Here is a 20,875-nt window from a genome sequence, read left to right as displayed (position 1 = left end):
GGGTGGGGAGAGTAGAACAGGTCAGTACAAGGGGTGCCCGGGGACGAGAAGCGGTCACAGTCGGAACGCCTCTCGTCCTCGAGTCCCCGCCTTTTGAATGGTCGACGACTGCAAACCTAAATAATGGCCATGCGAGGGAGTGGCCATTAACATTTTTTACAATGGCCTCATGGATGCCTTAAGGCTGCTGCTATCTAGATACCGAGAACCGGACTTTGAATTCGCGACGTCCCTCCTCTCGCCAGACACCGTTTTTCGAATTTTCGCGGAAGCATTTTGCGGTGGCGCCACTGCCAGTGGCGGAGTAATCTGCAAGTACGGTATCACCTAAATTCTGGTCGCTAATGAATGAGTCTAGACCCCAGGTCTCAAAAAGGGCGTTCAAAGGGCAGGGCTATCCCTTTAGGATCAATTTTGTCAGGATTTTTGGATTCTCCTTTCCCATGCTCTGGCAGACCACAGAATGCCTTGCCGAGTTCATTAACTCGGCGCGAAAATGCCTATAACTCAGAAGTCGCTATCTTGTCACGTAGAAAGGGCTTCGTCAGGAAGTGCTTCGTACTGCAATCAATTACATCTCAAGCTCGTTGTAATACTCCTCAACACCGCCGAACACCGTATTAGCGAGGTACGTCTGTCTCCTACGTCATACCAGGGGCAGCGCTCATGACACCTTCAGCCGTGATTTTTAATACCGTAAGTAATTTCTACAAGGTACCGGGACCCGCTTCGCTGGGTCAGCTGCCACTGACTTTGGCAAAGTAGCTATCACCCCCGTGGCTGCGTCATGTGGCCTCTTCCAGCAGACCATAGCGCAGCAATCCTGCGATCTGTGTATCGCCCGGACTCCGCAACGATGCTGACATGTTTTCCGAACGGCCGATTTCATTTCTCTTAATAGGTACTCCACCTCACAATGGCGCAGGGAGCCGATTGTGCACCCACTGCCATCCAGACAATGCCACGGCGCACATGGGATTCGAGGATTGTCTACTATCTAGCGAGGCTTGGCTGAGCGTGGATGTTTAGAGATGTTTGGCTGAGCGAGGTTGCATGGATGATGGGTCTTTGTATCAGAGGGAGGGCGCTTTTGTTTGGTAGAGTTTCTACAGCATGTTAATCACCCGTCGCCACTCGGCCTGCCAACTTGCAGCAATTGAGCAACATGCAGATTTCGCCAGAAGAATATTCAAGATGACCGTCACATCGTGTTCTATTCATTCAATCTATGAGTAGCCACGACATCTAAGCATGTTGGCTAGATATTCAGCTCTCCTCGTCACCATCCTCCGCGTCAGCCCCATATTCGGCTGTCGATACCTGTCGTTCGGTCTTTTCCTTCCGCCTTTTCGATCCAGCTATCATTTCCCTGTCATCGTTATCGATTATGGCGATGCTCGGCTAGACAAGGTGGAGCGTACTGACCTCCTCTTTATCGCATCATTCCGACCAATATTGCTGGCTTTGTTGACCGTCTCTGAGCGCTTGATCTTGCCCATTTGTCGACGCTTCATCTTCGACGGCTTCGGTAACTTCAGAATCCACTCAGGCACCGATGAACCCGATTGCAGAAGAACATTGGCTATCCTGAACAGCAAAGAACGGGTCCACTGAGAAAATACGCAATGTACATTCTCGATGGGGATACGCACGTCTTCAGGTAGGGAGAGTCCTCATCTGTAAAATATGTTATCGCCTTTCCCTCTCTACCTGCACGCCCTGTGCGACCTGTGTAGATTGAATCAGCAGTGCTCAAGAGAGCGTACAATAAACTCCTGGCGACCTATCCGGTGAACGTAGCTCTGCACATTTTGAGGGAAGTCGTAATTGATGACTTCTCTCACGCCTTTGAAGTCCATACCTCTGGCCATGACTTCGGTACTGACCATGACCCAGCTCTCCCCGCGGCGCATACGCGATACTGCATCCTCTCGTTCCTTCTTGCTCATACCGGCATGCAAACAATCTACATTCAGCACACCATTAAGCACCAGCTCCTCAGCCAGCGACGTTGCTCGCGGCTGCGAGGAAACAAAGATAAGAACAGGGGGATTGTACGGCTGAGAGAGATACTGTAAAAGCGTTGGCAATTTTGAGGGATCATCAGCTACGTAAGTGAGCGACTGCGCAATGAGGGGAAGAGGAGTGTCTCTGAAAGAGTCAAACGAATCATCAGAGGAGATCGGCGAGGCCAGGGTAGTAACGCACTTAAGGCCTACAACGATGCGTATAGGATCACGGAGCATGTCCATGGCGATCTTCTCCGCACCAGCCGGTAGCGTTGCGCTGAACACAGCTTTCTGGACTTGTGGATGACTACACGCGGTGATGATCTCTTGCACTTGTGTGAGAAACTCGGCATCAAGCATCCGATCTGCTTCGTCTAGAACGAGGTGTCGAACACTAGGAAGTGTGAGAACGCTCTGGCTGAGGGACGGCGCCAATACTTACTTTCGAAGTTCTAGACTGCCGGCTTGAAGGGCCGAGACCATTCGTAACGGCGTGCTGATAATTATATCTATGAAGCCAATGAGTCCTTGGAGGTCCACGGTCCAGACCTTTTATGGACGTACCCACTTTATCCTGTACGCTTTTGTCTGCCAACGTGCTAGCAGTCGCCTTACTAAAGAGAACAATTCTCCATTTTCGGCCCTGCGCCAGCTTGAGACACTCGTTGTGGATCTGATGGGCTAGCTCACGCGTTGGAGCCAGAATAAGTGCGCGTACACCGGGGCCACAGTCATTCTTCAATTTGGCCGATGGGCTACCCAGTGAAGAAATAATAGGCAGAAGATACGATAATGTCTTTCCAGTACCCGTTGGTGAAATTGCGGCAAGGTCCCTTGACTTCCGTTCCATAAATTAGAGATACGATCCAACGTGAGCTAATGATTGCTTCACCTCTAAGAGTATAGGTATGGCATGAGACTGTATCCCAGTTGGTCGCTTGAATCCACTGTCCGAAAGATTGAAAAGCAGCTGCGTGTGTAGCTTGTATCTTTCTTGTAGATCCTCGAAAGATTCTATATGCTTTGGGACGTTAGAACCCTTCGCAGTAACACGATGTCTCGGTATGGGCGGGCTGTCCTCATCTTGACTATCGGTGGGCTCCGTCCTCCGCCTCTTCATCTGTGTACCGCCCACTTCTTCCCCGACCCTCCCTAAACTTCCAGATTCAGTTTCTTTACGCTTTGGAGCACCACCCTGAGCATATTTGAAGAAATCCAGTTCAGGAGGCAGCTCTCCGTCCGCGAACTTAACTGCAGCTTTTGCCTTATCCCTTTGGCGTTCAGTCTTCTGTAGGCACATAATCATGCAGAAAACGAAAATCAATAAAACAAATTCCACTTACGTCAAACAGTCGGAAATCATCTTTGAACTTGTTTTTGTCAAATTTTGCACCTCCTCGCGAAAGTAACTGAAATGCCTCCATATTGTGACCGTAGAAAGGCGAAGAAAGAGCGTACAGCCAGACAGAATGAACAATATGCTATGTGGATGGTCAGATATGTACCAGATTCCCACAGCACAAGTAGACTGAAATGCTGGACCCGATCAGTGCCAGTTCTTGGATTTCCGAGTCGTCGTGCGAGCGCCGAGAGCCTAGGATGATCGAGGAAGAGGTCACATGATTGATCAGGTGCAGACACGGGAGGCTCGTCGCGGCGTCGCCCGCCGAGGAACGCACCGACGACGTCTTGTTATATTGCATCACTTAGCCCTCGCTCGCTACTGTATAAGAAAATGCTGTCCACTGATGGCGTCCACGTCCAATAATAACACCTTCAACCACAATTCAACCAATTTGAATCCAATGATATAAATCAGATAGATAGGAATACATCCAATAGTAATGTACCACATCTATGGAATGTCGAGACTAACATCAGACCACATCTAGGTCCTGCAGCTGTAGAGAGCAACGATAAATCAATAACTTATGACTCTGTTACCCATGCCTAGATCAACCTCCAGCCACCTCAGCTGAGGATAATGTGCGCCAGCCCTTTCTCAGTTGCTGAATCAGAGAACTTGGGGTGAGCAGCAGAATACAACACCCAATACCAAAGGATAATTGTACAAACCTCTAGGAAAATGAACATGAAAACAGTGTTGGGTCCAAGTCGAATAAAAGCGGGTGTCCAGCCTTTGAACAGGAATCCAAAACCTTCCTCCCGAAGTGATCGCGTGAACACCTCTACGGGATTAGTTTTTCCGGTCTATGAGATATCAGCACAACAGCATTTTGTTAAAACTGGCGCAGTGACAAACCGCAGACATCAAACGAGATCTCATCACATCTGCGGGAGAGCAGACGGCTGTAGGATTGGCACCGTCAGTGAAACTGCTCGACATGAATTAGTTGTACTCACTCGTAGCCACCGTTCCAGCAATAGTGCTAGCGACCGTGTGTAAAGCAAGGTTGTCACGGAATTCGTAGTTGACGAATGGTATACGGCTGTGCAACAGGATCGACTTGGTAAAGTCATAACTGCATAACGTCAATTCCACGTAGTAGGCAACCACGTAAATATCGGTACTTACGACCATACTTGCGAGCCCTGCAACACGCGACATTCATAACACAATAATTATAGAAAACTATTTACTTACATTCATCAAGATCGCTCTAGTCTAGTTCCACTATGTTAACTAAGATCGTTGGTGAAGTAACAGCTACTCACAGTGTTGGTGCCCAGACCTCTAATCAAACCCCTCGCACCCTCATTCTTGACGAGCGCCGCCAGCCCGGTTATTGCGTTCGAATAGTTATATCGTTTTTCGGGTGGACGGACAGAATCACTGGTCATGCGCACTACCAATATATCTACAACGCAATAAACCCTAACAACCCGGGATATCATTTCGAAGGGAGGCATGCGACATACCTGCGGGGTTACCAGCGATACCACCCAGACCACCCGCGGCCATTGCAGCCACCAGAAGTGGACCCGAAGAAGGTGGACCATTTTCAGAAAGACGCTCCTTCATAGCCTCGTAAGTTCCCAGTCGAACGAGCGAATAAGACATCTGCCGCAATAACGATGCCGTGAGGCCAGTGTAGAGACTTCTGACGCCAGACTCAGCGACCGTGCTTCGAATGACGGAGAACATCGACGGCCGCTTGACACCCGGAGCCGAGGGTATGGTCTGCATTCGCCTGTTTGCGTAGTTTGATATCAGAAGACCGCGTTGTGCAAACAAGTCATGCAGTGGAAGGCAGGATACTGGCTCACACTTTCGTCAGGTCGAGAGGATGCGTGCAGCATGCTGCCACTGCAAACTAGTCAGTTTGGTACAACCTTTTTTTCAGAGTGGGAGGACATACAAGATCCCGCGACTCCTACAGGCCGAGGTAATGTAGGCAATCCGCATTGTATCAGAAGACCTTAAAAACGTGATGTCATTGAGAACGAACCTCCGAGCCTAGTGACCGATAGTTAGCAAACGACTGACTCCATATTTCACAAGCACTAATTCCACTCACCAGAACGGATAGGTCTGTTTTTTGGACATGGTCGTGTGCGGGGCTCAAAACGACCACAGACAGCATTTATAAGAGCCTACATGCCGGATTATGCACGGCTTTCACTTGAAGCTGTGGGTAAGCGCTGTCGCCAAATAAGTAACGGCCCGGAGTTACGCCTCCTTCAGACCATACGACCGAGCTCAGCGGAACTCCGCTCGGGGTAGCTGCACTTATGTATCACTTATGGAGTAGGCTGGACCAAGCTGGACACACTCGACTCTCACAAGACATGCATGCTTTCGACAGGATGTTGCAATACCAATCTCATGATGAGGTACCCAGTGGAAGCGCCTTGCACGCGTAGGGAGCGCGATGATATACTATCGGAACACTGTTACTACAAAGCGACAATACTGCAACAGCAAGAAAATGAGAAGCACGTCCATAAAACCGCATATATTCACGCCTAAAACTATCCTATCCGTCCAAAAATAAGACCGACAGCAGAACACGAGCACAAAGTCCAATCAAGCTGACTGCCGCGGTGTCCTCATGGTGGAAGCAAAATCTGCACCATAAGATCATTCAACGTGTTTGGACAGGCTTGGTGCGGGCATATCAAATGAAGTCAAATGAGCCAGGCCCATTGCCCTCAGACTCGTGTCGGCAACATGTCTAGAAACACCCTCATTATCAGACACTAGTGCAGATATGATTGCACCCTTGAGTTGACGCTCATATGTATTACCCTGACATCAGTGGACAGAACAGAGGCAGGATCAATGGACATCGAATCTCGACCGAAATACACCTAGTAGAAAGAGGAAGATAATGGGAAGAGGGCGTAATTAACAGTCGTTCACATGGAAACTCCGGTTTGGTACAACATATTGTACTTGTGAGGAAATGCTTGTGTTACATCATTGAAGATTACGTTGATAGGAAATGGCGACCCACAATTATCGTCGCGATATATCGTTCGTCCAGGACTAGCAAAGGATCACTCAAGGGGCCCAGGCTGTGGCAGAGCGCTACAGTATCTATGGAGGTCCGTGCGCGAACAAACAAACAGACTCCGGCAAATACCGCGAGTTGACCAACGCGGCAGGGCGCGTCGGACGTCGCCTTTTCTTTCTCACCGCCACATCAGCTTAACCCCTTTGTCCTTCCCTTCAATCCCTCTCACCTCCCTAGCTTTACTCTTTGTTCTGGCCAGCATGAGTGCACACGACAACGAAGAACTCATCGACTACGAGGACGAACACGACGTGGTTACCAATGGGGCTGCAGCACCATCAGCGACGAATGGCGCTGTTTCTGCAACAGCGCCTGCTGTCGACGGTGAGGGCGAGAAAGATAAAAAGAACTTTTCAGGAATACACTCTACTGGGTTCAGGTCGGTTGTGCGTTTGCGCCTCACATCTTCTCTACTCACTCTGCCTCAGGGACTTCTTGTTGAAGCCCGAGTTGCTGCGCGCCATAAGTGATCTTGGTTTTGAGCATCCCTCGGAAGGTTCGTATATCAGTTTGAAGTTTATAATAGACCGTTGTATTAATCGTTGGTATCTAGTGCAACAGGAGTGTATTCCACAGGCGGTCCTGGGAATGGACGTCTTGTGTCAGGCCAAGTCAGGTCACGGAAAAACTGCAGTGTTCGTCTTGGCGACACTCCAGCAACTGGAACCTGTCAATGGCGAGGTATCCGTCCTCGTCTTGTGCCACACTCGCGAGCTTGCATTTCAAATCAAGAACGAGTATACCCGGTTTGCCAAGTACATGCCTGACGTTCGTGTCAGCACGTTCTATGGTGGCACACCGGTCGCAAAAGATGCCGAGTTGCTTCGAGACAAAACCAAATGCCCGCACATAGTCGTTGCAACTCCTGGCCGTCTGAACGCATTGACAAGAGACAAGGTTTTGGACGCGTCGAAAGTCAAGCACTTTATTCTTGACGAGTGCGATAAAATGCTTGAACAGCTTGGTTAGTCATGCGAATTTCGGCCTCCTGCTCCGTGGGCTTCATGCACTCTCCTTCGATCGAGTTCGGCGTCGGTAGCCGGGACCTGGTATGGCGTTTGTTGTGGGCGAGGGCAATGGAAAGGCGAAGAATGATGAATGCTTCGACAAACCCGACGTGCAAAGAAGCATCGTCTATTAGGCGTTGCACTCGTCGCCCGCCAACGTCAAGGATCAGAGAGCATAGAGTTTTGCCTCGTTACTTTTATTGCTCATGGTCGCGATGCTTCTTCCTTCTCCATTTTGTTCCTGCTGGTGCCAACGATTCTTACCAATTACAACATCGTGCAATAGACATGCGCCGGGACGTTCAAGAAATCTTCCGAGCAACGCCTCATCACAAGCAGGTTATGATGTTCAGTGCGACGTTGGCCAAGGAGATTAGGGTGACGTGCAAGAAGTTCATGGCTAACGTTTGTTATTCATTCTTGTGTGTTGAGTGCTTAGCTGAACAATTTTTTTTTCATGCATTTAGCCACTTGAAATCTTTGTTGACGATGAGACGAAACTGACGCTTCACGGACTGCGCCAACATTACGCCAAACTCGAAGAGGTTGCAAAGAACAGGAAGTTGAACGAGTTGTTGGATACGTTGGAATTCAATCAGGTGCTGGTGATAACTCGTGCATTCTTGCTGTAACTCACACGTTGGATGCAGGTTGTAATATTCGTCAAGTCTGTCGCACGCGCGATCGAGCTTGACAAACTCCTCGTCTCGTGTAATTTCCCGAGTATCAGCATTCATTCTGGATTGTCACAGGAGGAGCGGTATGACATTTATATCATCGCGCGATATTTTTGTTCTCACGAAGGCGTACTAGCATCAACCGTTACACGGCCTTTAAAGCCTTTGAGAAACGCATTCTTGTCGCCACCGATATCTTTGGTCGTGGTATTGATGTTGAGCGGGTCAATATTGTGATCAACTACGATTGTCCTCCCGATGCAGACAGCTACTTACACCGTGTCGGGTATGTGTCAACTTGCTTAGTATTCGCATGTTGATTGATGCTTTTGGACAGCCGCGCTGGCCGTTTCGGCACCAAAGGTCTTGCTATTACTTTCGTCTCGTCAGAGAGTGATCAGCAAGTCATGCTTGCGATCCAGTCCCGGTTCGAGGTTGCTGTACCCGAACTGCCTGAGCATATTGATCCCGCGAGCTACAGTAAGTGTTTCACAGCCGATCTGGCTGAAGCGTTTACTGATTTTATGCTCTCAGTGACGTCTTAATTTTCCTCTTGTTGTCGTTGCTATCTTTGTCTTTTAATTAAGTATCATACTGTTAGCCTGCCTGTACCCCTACTCTCGGCCTTATCGCGAATGGATATTGTGAAGCTCGTGTGACGCTGCCGCGGGATCTGAAATATACGGTGTCTCAGGCCAATGAACGTGGGCGCTGGGGATGTATGCTTGAACTCCGACAGTGTGCCGATTTGTTAGGGTGGAGGTCAATTGATGTAGGAAATGGGATGACGTCGCGAGTGACGAACGTGACGAGCCTAGACTGCTCAAGGAGGGCGATTTACACAGAGTCGCTGACCGAGATCTAAGCTGTGACAATTACTGTAACTTGGACATGTCTCTTGCCCTCATCCGCTCCAGCCACACTGCAGGTTTGGATCCTCTTTCCCCCATCCCAAATTAGTCCTAGACAGCATCGTTAGGGAACAACTAGTATACTCCTCCCAATCATGCGGAGGAAGTACAATCAGCCAGCCTTGCCTACACTCTATTTCAAGGATGGTCACCTCTCCGTGCCCGGATATACATTCGACAAGGCAAGTTTATGTCTTCATTTCCCCGTATCACACTCGCTAAACCCCGGATCAGGCGGTGCAGTGGGAAGACACCGGTAGTATGACCATGCTCGCGGAGGGCACCAGCCTGAAGGACGGCTCTTCCGTCCTGGCCAAGATAGTCCCTGCTCACTCGAATGCATCCATGTGTATCGAGAGAGAAGCTCATATGTATGTTCTCTTTCGTCCACTGTAGATCTGTCTGTACCAACTTCACCTTGCAGTCTCGATCGCATGTCTACCTCTCCCGAGTCATCGAGCACCACCCTCCGTACGATCGAATTCTTCTCCATCCCACGTTCCAACGGAGACTGTGTTGTTCTCCTTCTCGTCCATCCAGGTCTTAACATCTTGGGCCGATATTTCCCGCCTCATAAAGTGAACGATCTCCTCTTGGGCGATATCTCTCGTGCCCGCCCGCCACCGTCACATACCGATATTCTCATGATGGGTATGGAGGAGCCATATAATGTAGAGGAGGTGGAGGCAATCGAGATTATGGACCTAGCTTCCTTCCTCGAGTGCGTGCTATAGACATCGCCCTGTCCATCCGTAGCGCTCACACACGCGTCCAGGTTTGCTATTCAAGCAACACACTGCTTAGAGATGATGCATCGGTTGGTGTGCTTTTACACTTCTTCTACATGACATTGATGAGACTCTTAGCTCTGGGCTGGTTCACCGCGAAGGTAAGTCATCCTCAATTGATTAGTACGAGTGTCAAACGAGCGTCCCTACAGTGCGCGCGAACGTATTCCATCTAAATGCGCACAGCGGTTTAGTCCGTATGGTCCATTTTGGAAACAGGGCTGTATCATTAGAGCAATTTGGTGTCCCATCTGCATTTGTACTTAGAGCAGATGCATTTGAGGAAGTCAAGAAACTCAAAGTCAAGGAGGCACTGTGCTACCTCGGTATGTTGATGCTGAATACTGACGTATTATACTGATAATTGACATACGTGGGAACATAGCTCCGGAGCAGACTGGCAGCATGGAGGCTCTCAACGAGGATCACAGGACGGATTTGTACTCACTGGGGATCTTATTCTGGACGCTGTTGGTCGGTAGAGGTACCATGCCATTCGAGGGCGGCCCTTTGGAGCTTTTGCATGCCATCGCACAAAAGCGGCCAATGCCCGTACATGAAGTCCGCAGAGATGTTCCACAGGTGTTAGCTCTACTCATCGATAAGGTATACGGCTTAGCTGCGGCATTCGTGCTCTTATATAGCTGACCTTGGACTGTTGGGGGATTTTTAGTTGCTCTCCAAGAACCCAGATCAACGTTATCAAAGCGCATATGGCCTAAAGGCAGATCTATTGCAATGTCAAAGGTTGCTTCTGAGAGCCGTGACTGTGGTATCTGATCAGACTATGGAAGTGAGCAAAGTCGTTGCATATATTTCGTCATTTTACTGAGACTGTATCCAGCTGATCCCTACTTTCGAAATCGCCGTCGAGGATAGGTTTATGGTGAGGATGCACTGTGTAGTATCATCGGAGGTGGCTTTAACTCATTTCGCTGAAAGGAATTCACTATCCCCAGTCCCTTGGTAGGTCATATATCTGTAAAGTCACTTTTATTATGGCTAATACCGTTTTACAGTTTGGTCGCGAGAAAGAACTTGAAACAATCAAAAACATTATTCGGCACACTTCTACGTCCTATTCAAGACACATTGCAGCGTCACGAGGCTCCATCGTCGTCGGTTCTTCAGAGAGTGGCACCAATACTGGCACCACGGACGATCACAGTGAATCTCGCTCGTCAAAAAGCGACGTTTCTCAGCACGGCCCTATGTCTCCGGGAGATGCTATGAGTCCTCGGCCCTCGGTGCGAATCTCAGAGACCAATGTAACCACTGCGGTGACTACTACTAGCACGAGCGCTTCCGGTAGTGACGGCCTAAGGCGAGTTGCCTTAGTGCCGTCTTCAAGTCGAGCGAGGACGCATGCGGTTATTGTCTTAGGTCCCCCAGGGTGAGTAACACATGGGGAGCACGTATAATTAGTGGCTGATAAAATGAATTTAGAGCGGGGAAAAGCTCCTTGATTCTTGCGAACCAGGCTCGCTGGAGATGTAAGAATTGTGCGATTAATATTAGTGTATAGTGCTGAAGACCTGTCTTTTAGCTCATGGTCTCTGGGGTCAGGCCAAATTTTCAGAGGTGGAAGCGGCCCCATTTTCCTCCTTAGTCAGTGTATATTCTTCGTGAGGAGGATTGTGCTCACACGCTATGCCAATAGCTGGCGTGTCTATCATCAGTCCTTCGACAGCTGATCGTATTCCATACGGATCTACATACCTTCGTGACTTCACTCAAGCGTCAGCTTGGCCCGCAACTTCGTAATGTACCTCTGTTGTACGAGGGCGCACCTGAGCTGCGTGACATTTTGAGTCTCTTTGATATCTCGTTAGAAGCACCACGGGAAGTACTAGACACTCATGAATTACGCGCCCGCTTCCAAAGTCTATTTCGGGGGGTGTTTTCTGTTCTAGCAGAAACACGTCTATTTGCATTATTTCTGGATGACCTACATGACGCGAGTGATTCGTACGTAGCATGATTGGTAGTGGAACGTGCACTTACCGTTTCACAGCTCTCTAGACCTCATCAATACTATTGTGAACTCGCGAACTCGAATCGTACGTTGGCTTCTCTTTCCCAGATGGGTGCTCTCTGACGGTGTTATAGCTTGTTTTTGCAACGGCTCGTTCGGACCTACCGTAAGGCCCTTTTTGTCGTGACGTTGTGCTCGTGCGGCTCATATGTTCCTGAATGTAGTGAGGCTACAAATAGGATTAGGGCAACGTTTACCAGCCGATCCACTACTTGGATTAACCTTGAGCCCTTGAATTATTTAGCAATATCCACATTGGTTTCGCGGACGCTTCGACGGCCCAAAGAGGATTGCGCCAGCTTATCGCGTCTCGTTCTAGCAGCCTCATTAGGCAATGCGTTCTCTGCACGGAACATTCTGATGACTCTGCAACGGCAGCATCAAGTGAGTCGTTACACTAAGTAGCATTGTTAGACAATTCTAATTTATCTTGTAGATTACATTTAATTGGGATCAGAATTATTGGGAGTACGTGCCTGCTGCATGCAATTTTGTGAGATTATCTATCCCGCGCTAACAATGTGAACGCAAGGTATGATATGTCTGCGATCGAGCCCAGTCTCCACGATAAACAGTTGATTGCGGACCCGAGTGACCTGACGTACCTCTGTAATCATTTTCATGAGTTACCGGAGGATGCCAGGAAGTATTTGATATGGGCGTCCTTGTTCGGACCAACGTACGTGCCTTTCTGATGCGTCGCATCAGGTCACCACATCTAAACATGCTCTCAACGTATAGCTTCAAGGTCGCCGAGGTTGCTCTTATGATGGATTGGGAAGACTCGAGTGGTAGTAGTGGCAGCGATGAAGAACCCGAAGACATGTGGAATGTTTCGAAGGCAGTTTCCACAATAAATGACAACACACTTCCGTCTAGCAGTCGTCGATCGATGCACGGTTTGCAGACTGCGATCACGGAAGGATGGCTTGTTCACCGCGCACGCGACATGTGCAGCTTTGCACACGACCGATACCGTCAAGCTGCGCAAGCAGAGGCCAATGACATGCCCGAGGAAGCGGTTGCAAAGATGTCTTTTAGAGTGCGCTCAAGATCAGAGTATATATCAATTTATACTGACTATTATGCAACGCAGATCATTCTAGCGATGTTACACGAGGCGACTCCGGACGTCTACCGCATTGCAGAACATGCTAGACGGTATGGGCGCATATTTTGTGCGAGGGGAATGCTAGGCTGACAGCCACCCAAGCTGCCTGTCACTTCTTCGCGAGCATGCCAAGCGGGATGAGCTCTTGGAGCTCTCGATAGACGCAGGTGATTCTGCCCGAACTCGCGGGGCACACGAAGTAAGTTATACCACGCAGCTGAGGGAGCCCCCCATTCTCAATCACATCGTGCAGCTGGCACTCCAGTCTTATATCAACGCACAGTCACTGCTCGACTCCTCTTCATGGGCTACAGATGCTAGCAGGACCTGCTCATTATATCTCAGGCTTGCCGAGTATGTAGTTCGTTCTTATGGGCGGCATGACGCTCACTGTTATTATACTTAGATTGTACACTTGGAAAGGTACCGAGGGTCTTCCACTTGTTTACAATCTTATCTTATACTTTTTCAAGGTGATTTTTCCATGTCAGACAGCTTAGTGGAGACATGCCTGGAGCATGCAGAAGACCCAGACAGCAAGGTTCAGATGCTGCGGCTACGATCCAAAAACCACTGGATGTGCGGGAATTACAAAGCTTCGCTGGCAGACACCCTCCTAGGTTTGCATATACTGGGGGTGGATGTACACCCTTCGCCTACTAGACGCGAAGCGGACATCATGTTCGATCAGGTCAAGAATGAGATCTTAGCTGTTGGCTTTGAGGAGATTCTCGCGATTCCGCGTGCGAGAGACACGCGAACCGACCTTGCCATCGCTCTGCTCAACGACGCAGGTGTGTTTGCTTTTATTCTGGTCTCTGAATCCGAATGAACGCTCTTTAGGACACAATGCATATTGGAGTGTAGGCGAAGGGTTTACTGATATCATCGGTCTGACGGTAAAGTACCATTTCGCTACTTTGACTCCCTAGATTGACGCGATACGGTGACAGACCGTTCAGCTGGCGCTACGGTACGTCTCATGATTATTCATCCAGGGATGCTATATTGAACCTCGCTCAGGTCGGGAATGTGCTCCGGTACGGCACTTGGATTCTTCTGGGCTCTTGGAGGTTTGAACCTATTTTGGTAATCATGAAGCGGGCATTGACGCATGCGATAGCTGCGGCCGATCGAAGAGAGCTATATCGTTTCTCCGCCGACCTCGGGAAGCTTGCACTACGAATCGCGGATCACTATGGAACATCTTATGAGAAATGGTAATAAGGATGTGATTTCCACACTTAATTCAGTGCACTCATTCATCCCTGTAGTCGCGCATTGGTGCTCTTCTCGTCAATGGTGGCTGGTTTTGACAATGTGCATATCCGCGCGAACTTGCCGCGGTTGGAAGAAGCCATGAAATATGGTCAGAGTGCTGGAGACAAGTAGGTTTCAGACAGTTTGAAATACCTACCTTGTTAACTTTTGTCTGTAGGATATTCACGAGCTACGCAAGCCTCCATCTCATTCAGACACGCCTTTGGATTTGTGATCATAGTGAGTACAGCTTTTTCACGTCGATGTTAGAAGCCAACATTGGGTTCATACAGTCAGTGAGCTTGTGGTAGCAGCAGAAGAAGTCAGCACCTCTAGCTTCCCTTGTATCAACTTGCTGACTGTTTGAGTAGTCGGTTAGTGATATTTTGCAATGGGCTCCCAGCGGCGATACTGCTATTCTAGCTCAGAGTATGTGCATACACCAGGCTTCACCCCGGTGACTAACTCTTGAGTAGGTGTCTTGAACTGCATTCGGGCAATCGGGGGATTCACGTATGCTCAATCGGCCGAAACTATATTTGATACCGACACATTCAAGGAGAGTGAGTACTTCGCCCATGGCGAGAAAACCTGGGGCCTTCTCGACATGGCCACGAGCTGGTATGCGCGAGAGTTATTATTAGCCTTTATATTTTCTTACACTTCCTACAGGTACTATTCTTATAAGGTATGTAGCTTCTGCTTAAAATGTGAGCCGTTCATGAACATACTCCATAGGTTGTCGCATTATTCTGCCTTGGGTATGCGAGTGAAGCTGCTCAGCTGGGATTTTCGGTATACGAGTCACGAGACAAACATCCGAAGTACGTAACTTGAGCAGCTGCGCCCTGTGTACGCTTTGATTCATCCTTTGTTATCGCGAAAACAGTCATCGACACACCCGATATGCACTATTCTTCCATAGTCTCGCCATGGTTCAGTGTTTGCGTAGAGCAGACAATATCCCAGAATTGCGCGGTTCATACTTCACACAGATTGAACTCAACCAATCGTATATCAGAAAGTGAGCTCTTTTTTCAGCACATTCAAGACTGACTGACTCATTGATATTCAGGTGGCTTTCACCAAGCCCGGTGAACACTAGTGCATGGGTTGCACTCGTGGTAAGTAGAAGCTTTCTTAAATCGAACTGCGAGTTTATCGTGTATGGTAGGATGCCGAGATGGCCTCGCTTACCAACAACCCGGATGCCTTCAAGCTGTACGACGTTGCCGTAAAGTATGTGTCTGTTCTGTATGACGTCGATACGCATGCTGACATTCATCCAGACTTGCGGTCAACAACGATTGGCTATTAGAAAGTGGTTGGGCAATATATCTGGTGCGTGTACGACGGATATAATTTGATGTGACGTTACTCTAACTAGAAACGACAGCAAGGAAGCCACTTCGTGCGTTGCGGCGTAGAAGGGTTAGGCAATGAACTGCAACGAAGAGGGATTGCCCGTCAGGCACAGTGGGGTGCTCGGGGAATTGTGTAAGTTATCAAATTCCGTTTGTCTCTCCAGAGCTTGAAAGGCGTATCCCAGCAATTATCTTTCATCACAGCTAGATTCGCGGCCGCATTTTGCTCTCAAGCGTCACATCTTCTCTTCCGATGTCGCAGTCCAAACGGACAGTGTTGTCATGTCCTCAAGTCCCCGAATTCCGGGAAAAGCAGAACACACTGAGGAAGATGAGATCTCGTCATTGACCGCTTCCGATCTGGCATCAATTCTGAAGTGGAGCAAGGATATATCGACCGATATCAACTTACCTATGGCGTTACAGCGGTTAACTGAAATTGCTACAGGTATACTGCTCCTCTGTAGACTTGGAAAGTAGCTCATAAATTGTTAATACAGAAAATTCGGGTAGTCAATACACTTGCGTCGTTATCGCTAGAGAAGCCGGTGATTATACTGTCGCTACTAGCATGGTTCCGCCTGAGCCATGCCAAGTACATGAGTATGTATTTGTTTAAGATATGTTGATGACGATATGACTATATTAATGTTGTCGACAGAAATCCACAGCCTATCAGAGCAATTGCCGACCCCCTTCGGAGAGCCGTCATACAATATGGTGGGTGTCATCCGACATTATGAATTACCAAGCTCACTATTTGTAGCCCTGAACACGAAGGAGCGTTTATACTATGAAGATATCTCTACTGAGCCACGTTTTTCGTCAGAAGCGCAGCATAGTCCATATAGATCGATAATTTGCTTGCCTATTTTCAGCAATCGTGGACAAACCTTTGGGGCTGTCTACATGACGGCGAAATATGCTTTCTCCCCTAACACTGTGGCAATCTTGACTCTTTTGTGCCAACAAGCCAGCATCGGTATCGCCAATGCTCTTCTGTTTCGCTCAGTGCAGGCAGGTACACGGGAGAATTTGAAGATGATCTCTGCTCAACGAGATGCGCTCGAGGCTGCAAGGAAGAGCCGCGAAGACGCGTTAAAGGCGACCAAGGTATATGACGTTGAGCAATCTACTCAAGAGTGGAGCTCAACAAATCGTATAGATCAAAAGCAACTTTCTCGCATCTATGAGCCACGAACTACGAACACCGTTTAGGTAAGTATTGACATTCAAATAAACGTCTTCTGGCTCATACTTGTGTCAACAGTTCATTTTATGGCTTACTTGATATCTTAAGCGGCACCGAACTTAATCCAAGTCAACGTGAGATCGGTGAGTGTTTATCATACGAGTAGAGTGCCACTAACTGGGTATTGAAGTGCAAACCGCCAAACAATCGTGCGAGCTTCTTCTGAAGGTGCGTTATCATGAATGTGAACGAAATCCAATTACCGACTTAAGAGCAGATCATCGACTCAATTTTGGACTATAGCAAGCTAGAAGCCTCTGGTAAATTTCTCCTTGGATTTATCGATGACACTACTGAGAGTGCTTGACAGCGTTAAAACTTGAATTCTCAGGTTTCGCAATAGAAAACATGATTGCGGTTTGTTATGTGCTCAAGTAGATAAGTTCATCGCTGACTTTCCTGTGGTATTAGGACTGTATGGAACTATTGCTTCCCATGGCTGCTAAAAAATTGGATCTTTCATACAACATAGAATCTGATGTTCCACCATGTACGAATTCTCCATCACTTGCTACTCGTGACAATGACGATCATGAACTCTGCAGGGGTTAAAGCTGATTATGCGAGAATTCGACAAGGTCTGTATTATCTATAAGTCTTCTCCTAGTGGAATCGCCATAGCTTAATCAATCAAATGCAGTACTGATGAATCTGATCGGCAATGCTGTCAAGTTCACTGCGCATGGATCTGTTCGTGTCGTATGTTCTATCGATAAGAGCGGTCAGGCAACTCCCGGGGAGGTTAATCTCAAGTTTGTGATCCAGTCAGTGTATATGTTCACAAGCTTGTGTGTTTATTTACACTGGGAATCCACAGGGACACTGGCATTGGACTAAGCTCAAGGTTAGAACTATTATATTGATCCCTGGTCATCCGCTAATCATCGAGATCATAGCGACGTTGATCTCCTCTTTGTACCCTTCCAACAAGCAGACAATTCATCCACGAGGCGTTTTGGCGGTACGGGGCTTGGGCTATCGATTTCTCGCCAATTGGTAAAGCTTATGGGTGGCGCCATTGGCGTTCAATCCGAGCTTAGTATCGGATCGGTATTTTGGTTTACTATCCCTGTCAAGATTTACGACTCCGAAGAATCTCGCCGGGTGCGTAGCTATGTGTGCTGTAGCTTCACTGATCATCTAAAATGACAATATTCAGGCGCTCCGTGAGATAGAGAGTCTGAAATCTCGTCTTCTTAATCCGCGGCCTCTTCGAATCCTCATCAGCTCTGCTTCCAGCCCCACTCAGTCTCTTTTGAGCACTATGTTGAACGGGTTCTCTATCGTTACTGTTTCATCGATTCCGCAAGCGGACTCCTATATCCAAAATTTGCAGACTTTGGACCCGCCTCTAGATTTCATCATTCTTGATGACCAATCCGAGACTGGAGTTGACGAATTCACTCGTACTCTACAATCCCTGACACTGGGTCCTCTCAGCGAAACCAAGATCATACACCTCTTCACACCAACCACGGACAATCTGGCAGGCACGCCGATGTTGAGGAATGATGCAGGTCTTGGAATCGTTCGCATCACCAAACCTCCACGCCAAACAAGACTTCTTCAAACGCTCGCTGATTTGAAGAATCTTCCGTATATACCTAGCGTGCCAATCGCAACGGCGTCTATTATCCGAGACGAGGAAGCACTTATGCGGCGGACATTACATGGTAATATTCTTGTAGCAGAAGGTAGATTGTTCGTTCTTGCCGAGTGACAGGATGACATACTTTTCTTGTAGATAATGCTGTGGCCCAGAAGCTGCTCATTGCACAGTTGCAGCGTTATAAGCTTAATGTAATTGCGACATCGAACGGAGAAGAAGCGATAGCAGGTATGGGCAAATTATAGCACACTAATAGTAAAAGTAGTGTCTGAACGATACTTAGAGTGGGAGAAACACGAACCAGGCTTCTTCAGCGTGGCATTGTTTGATCATCGTGAGTTACCATTCCTACATATGCGTCCTTTCTGAGCTCCAGCTGCTCTCTAGACATGCCTATTTGCGATGGAGTCGAAGCTTGCAAACGGGTTCGCTTCCTAGAGAATAAGCGGAAAACTCCTGTTTATTTACCGAGTGAGTCGAACCTCTGATTGACGATGTGTTGACCCGCTTAGTTTTCGTTCAGTAATTGCTTTGAGTGCGGATTGTCAAGAATCGACCAAACAACTCTGCCTAAGTGCAGGCATGAATGAGTTTTTCAGTAAACCTCTGAAGAAAGGTCGGGCACTATCTATAATTTCATCTAGAGCCATGTGTATTGATAACAAACATCTGGATAGCTGATCTACTTGCATTGCTATCAACTTTCGGAGAACCTCAACCGAGACCAGACCCAGAGTCCGCCGCATCATGTACACTGCCATGACGTATCTATCACATTCATCTCTTAACGGACGATGCATACACGTTTCTATATCTTCGACATGTCACCATCCATATACCCGGTAATCGTACCGTAGCATGTATGACCTGAGCCTTACAGCTTGTGTTCATTTTAGACATACCCTACTTCATGTAGCGCATCCTGTTGTTATGTTGTTGTACAATAGCTAGCCTCATCCTAATTTGTGTACAGTGCCACTTGTAATAACTATGAGTTTGTCTTATATTTGTTATTAATGACTACGATTCAGACATGACAATCATTTCTACAACCGAATCATCTTGCGATTGCTCTCTGTTGAAAAGATGAGTGAATTTCTCGAAGCAGTGAACATCCAAATTATACCAGCAGAGACGTGCCAGACCGTGATCGGGTAGTGCCGCATTAAAACGCCGAGGATCGACTCGAATTTGGGCACAACCTACGGCCCATGCCACTCACTGCACAGGATTCAACTTGGACTCAAGGGTGTCCTTCGTGATATTGACAAGCGATGCCAGAACTTCCCGGTGCGATAAACAGAGTGCCTGTCCAGAGCTTTATTAATTCCACTTACGTTCCCGACTTTTTATAACTACTGTGGTTCAGAAGTTGAACGTGCTGTGAGACTCATCCGAGATGTCGCACAAGACACAAAGATTATCAAAGTAGATACCAATGAAGATTCGCTGGTGTTCTCTGGTACATCCCACACTGAATTTGTAAGTCGGCGAGACTTGAGTACTCTCGAGCATATGAGCCGAGTTTTGATTCACTGCTGCCTATCCAAGGCCGACACCATCGTCAACCGCACAGTCACCACCGTAGGAAGATACGGTAAATACAGCGAATATCCCGACAAAACTAACTCAGCTTATGATTCGCTTTTCAGGCAAAGTTTTCTATATGCAACTTGACGGGGCGGGCAGAGTGCCTGTTCTTCATTTTGGAATGACCGGAATGCTTCAGGTAGGGGAATCATGAGCACGTTTGCATCATTCAGGTGCATGAATCGATAATACAGGTGAAGGGCCAATTAGCTACTTACTACAAAGAGACACCTCGGAAGGCATCCACGGATTGGCCACCAAGGTTCATGAAGGTATGGTTCACATATCTTTAGAAGTTGAACTCGAAGATGGATCACAGACCCAGTTTATTTTGCACTTAAACGATCCGGTCTCTAACAGCATTACGGAGCTAGCTTTCTTGGATGCCCGTCGGCTTGGTCGTATCCGCCTCTGCACCTCGCCCCTGACTGAGCCCCCGATCTCTGCACTCGGATTTGACCCTATACTATCCATGCCCACCCTACAGGAATTCGCAAATGGCGTTCGAAAGCGGACATGCCCCATCAAGGCACTCCTTCTGGATCAGTCGTTCAGTGCTGGCGTGGGGAACTGGGTGGCCGGCAAGTCCATTCACTTATACTCGCATTGTCTCTTCTGTCTATTCTCACCACACCATCCCGTTGTAGATGAGATTTTATATCATGCCAGGGTGCACCCCGAGGAGCGATGTAACAATTTGTCAGACACTCAACTATCCGCTCTTCACCAACAGACCTCAGAAATATGTAGAGTAGCTGTCGAGGTCAACGCCGATGATTCGAAA

At 48.1% G+C, this 20,875-nt stretch overlaps 3 protein-coding genes across 3 annotated transcripts; 2 read left to right on the top strand and 1 right to left on the bottom strand.

The window, feature by feature from the left end:
- Nucleotides 1–1,266: 1,266 nt before the first annotated feature.
- Nucleotides 1,267–5,517, bottom strand: FIBRA_03354 (uncharacterized protein; the record flags this gene model as incomplete). Its single annotated transcript, XM_012325198.1, has 20 exons — nucleotides 1,267–1,369; nucleotides 1,426–1,587; nucleotides 1,653–1,728; nucleotides 1,784–2,151; nucleotides 2,209–2,403; nucleotides 2,452–2,518; nucleotides 2,574–2,847; nucleotides 2,902–3,297; nucleotides 3,353–3,490; nucleotides 4,086–4,220; nucleotides 4,273–4,319; nucleotides 4,374–4,492; nucleotides 4,546–4,562; nucleotides 4,615–4,635; nucleotides 4,686–4,828; nucleotides 4,890–5,161; nucleotides 5,238–5,277; nucleotides 5,330–5,344; nucleotides 5,420–5,427; nucleotides 5,489–5,517. 20 exons carry the CDS (start codon nucleotides 5,515–5,517, stop codon nucleotides 1,267–1,269), a joined length of 2,625 nt encoding a protein of 874 aa, XP_012180588.1.
- Nucleotides 5,518–6,687: 1,170 nt separating this feature from the next.
- FIBRA_03353 (uncharacterized protein) lies at nucleotides 6,688–8,716 on the top strand (the record flags this gene model as incomplete). The annotated part of the gene is made up of 9 exons (XM_012325197.1): nucleotides 6,688–6,866; nucleotides 6,916–6,983; nucleotides 7,041–7,451; nucleotides 7,781–7,899; nucleotides 7,962–8,093; nucleotides 8,145–8,254; nucleotides 8,308–8,457; nucleotides 8,509–8,651; nucleotides 8,706–8,716. 9 exons carry the CDS (start codon nucleotides 6,688–6,690, stop codon nucleotides 8,714–8,716), a joined length of 1,323 nt encoding a protein of 440 aa, XP_012180587.1.
- A 633-nt stretch (nucleotides 8,717–9,349) lies between these two features.
- Nucleotides 9,350–20,846, top strand: FIBRA_03352 (uncharacterized protein; the record flags this gene model as incomplete). Its single annotated transcript, XM_012325196.1, has 64 exons — nucleotides 9,350–9,453; nucleotides 9,507–9,803; nucleotides 9,858–9,899; nucleotides 9,949–9,971; nucleotides 10,023–10,196; nucleotides 10,256–10,476; nucleotides 10,544–10,663; nucleotides 10,715–10,756; nucleotides 10,813–10,836; nucleotides 10,890–11,263; nucleotides 11,317–11,363; nucleotides 11,417–11,478; nucleotides 11,531–11,838; nucleotides 11,885–11,930; nucleotides 11,980–12,011; nucleotides 12,070–12,289; nucleotides 12,342–12,373; nucleotides 12,438–12,584; nucleotides 12,647–12,947; nucleotides 13,002–13,066; nucleotides 13,119–13,215; nucleotides 13,270–13,370; nucleotides 13,423–13,439; nucleotides 13,490–13,810; nucleotides 13,860–13,915; nucleotides 13,970–13,989; nucleotides 14,040–14,089; nucleotides 14,140–14,236; nucleotides 14,291–14,404; nucleotides 14,455–14,516; nucleotides 14,570–14,598; nucleotides 14,648–14,705; nucleotides 14,753–14,897; nucleotides 14,949–14,964; nucleotides 15,015–15,100; nucleotides 15,166–15,300; nucleotides 15,352–15,400; nucleotides 15,451–15,515; nucleotides 15,566–15,617; nucleotides 15,664–15,773; nucleotides 15,826–16,088; nucleotides 16,141–16,243; nucleotides 16,302–16,360; nucleotides 16,407–16,464; nucleotides 16,519–16,753; nucleotides 16,806–16,858; nucleotides 16,911–16,975; nucleotides 17,023–17,060; nucleotides 17,110–17,152; nucleotides 17,203–17,249; nucleotides 17,304–17,382; nucleotides 17,438–17,470; nucleotides 17,533–17,656; nucleotides 17,710–17,736; nucleotides 17,789–17,996; nucleotides 18,052–18,586; nucleotides 18,637–18,729; nucleotides 18,785–18,835; nucleotides 19,871–19,983; nucleotides 20,053–20,098; nucleotides 20,154–20,230; nucleotides 20,286–20,363; nucleotides 20,411–20,734; nucleotides 20,796–20,846. The coding sequence occupies 64 exons, from the start codon at nucleotides 9,350–9,352 to the stop codon at nucleotides 20,844–20,846; spliced, it is 7,164 nt and encodes a 2,387-aa protein (XP_012180586.1).
- Between the last annotated feature and the right edge of the window lie 29 nt (nucleotides 20,847–20,875).

Source organism: Fibroporia radiculosa (assembly GCF_000313525.1).
Source record: "Fibroporia radiculosa TFFH 294 genomic supercontigs, scaffold1935, whole genome shotgun sequence".
NCBI classification, from domain to species: domain Eukaryota; kingdom Fungi; phylum Basidiomycota; class Agaricomycetes; order Polyporales; family Fibroporiaceae; genus Fibroporia; species Fibroporia radiculosa.
This window is presented reverse-complemented; position numbering and strand designations above follow the sequence as displayed.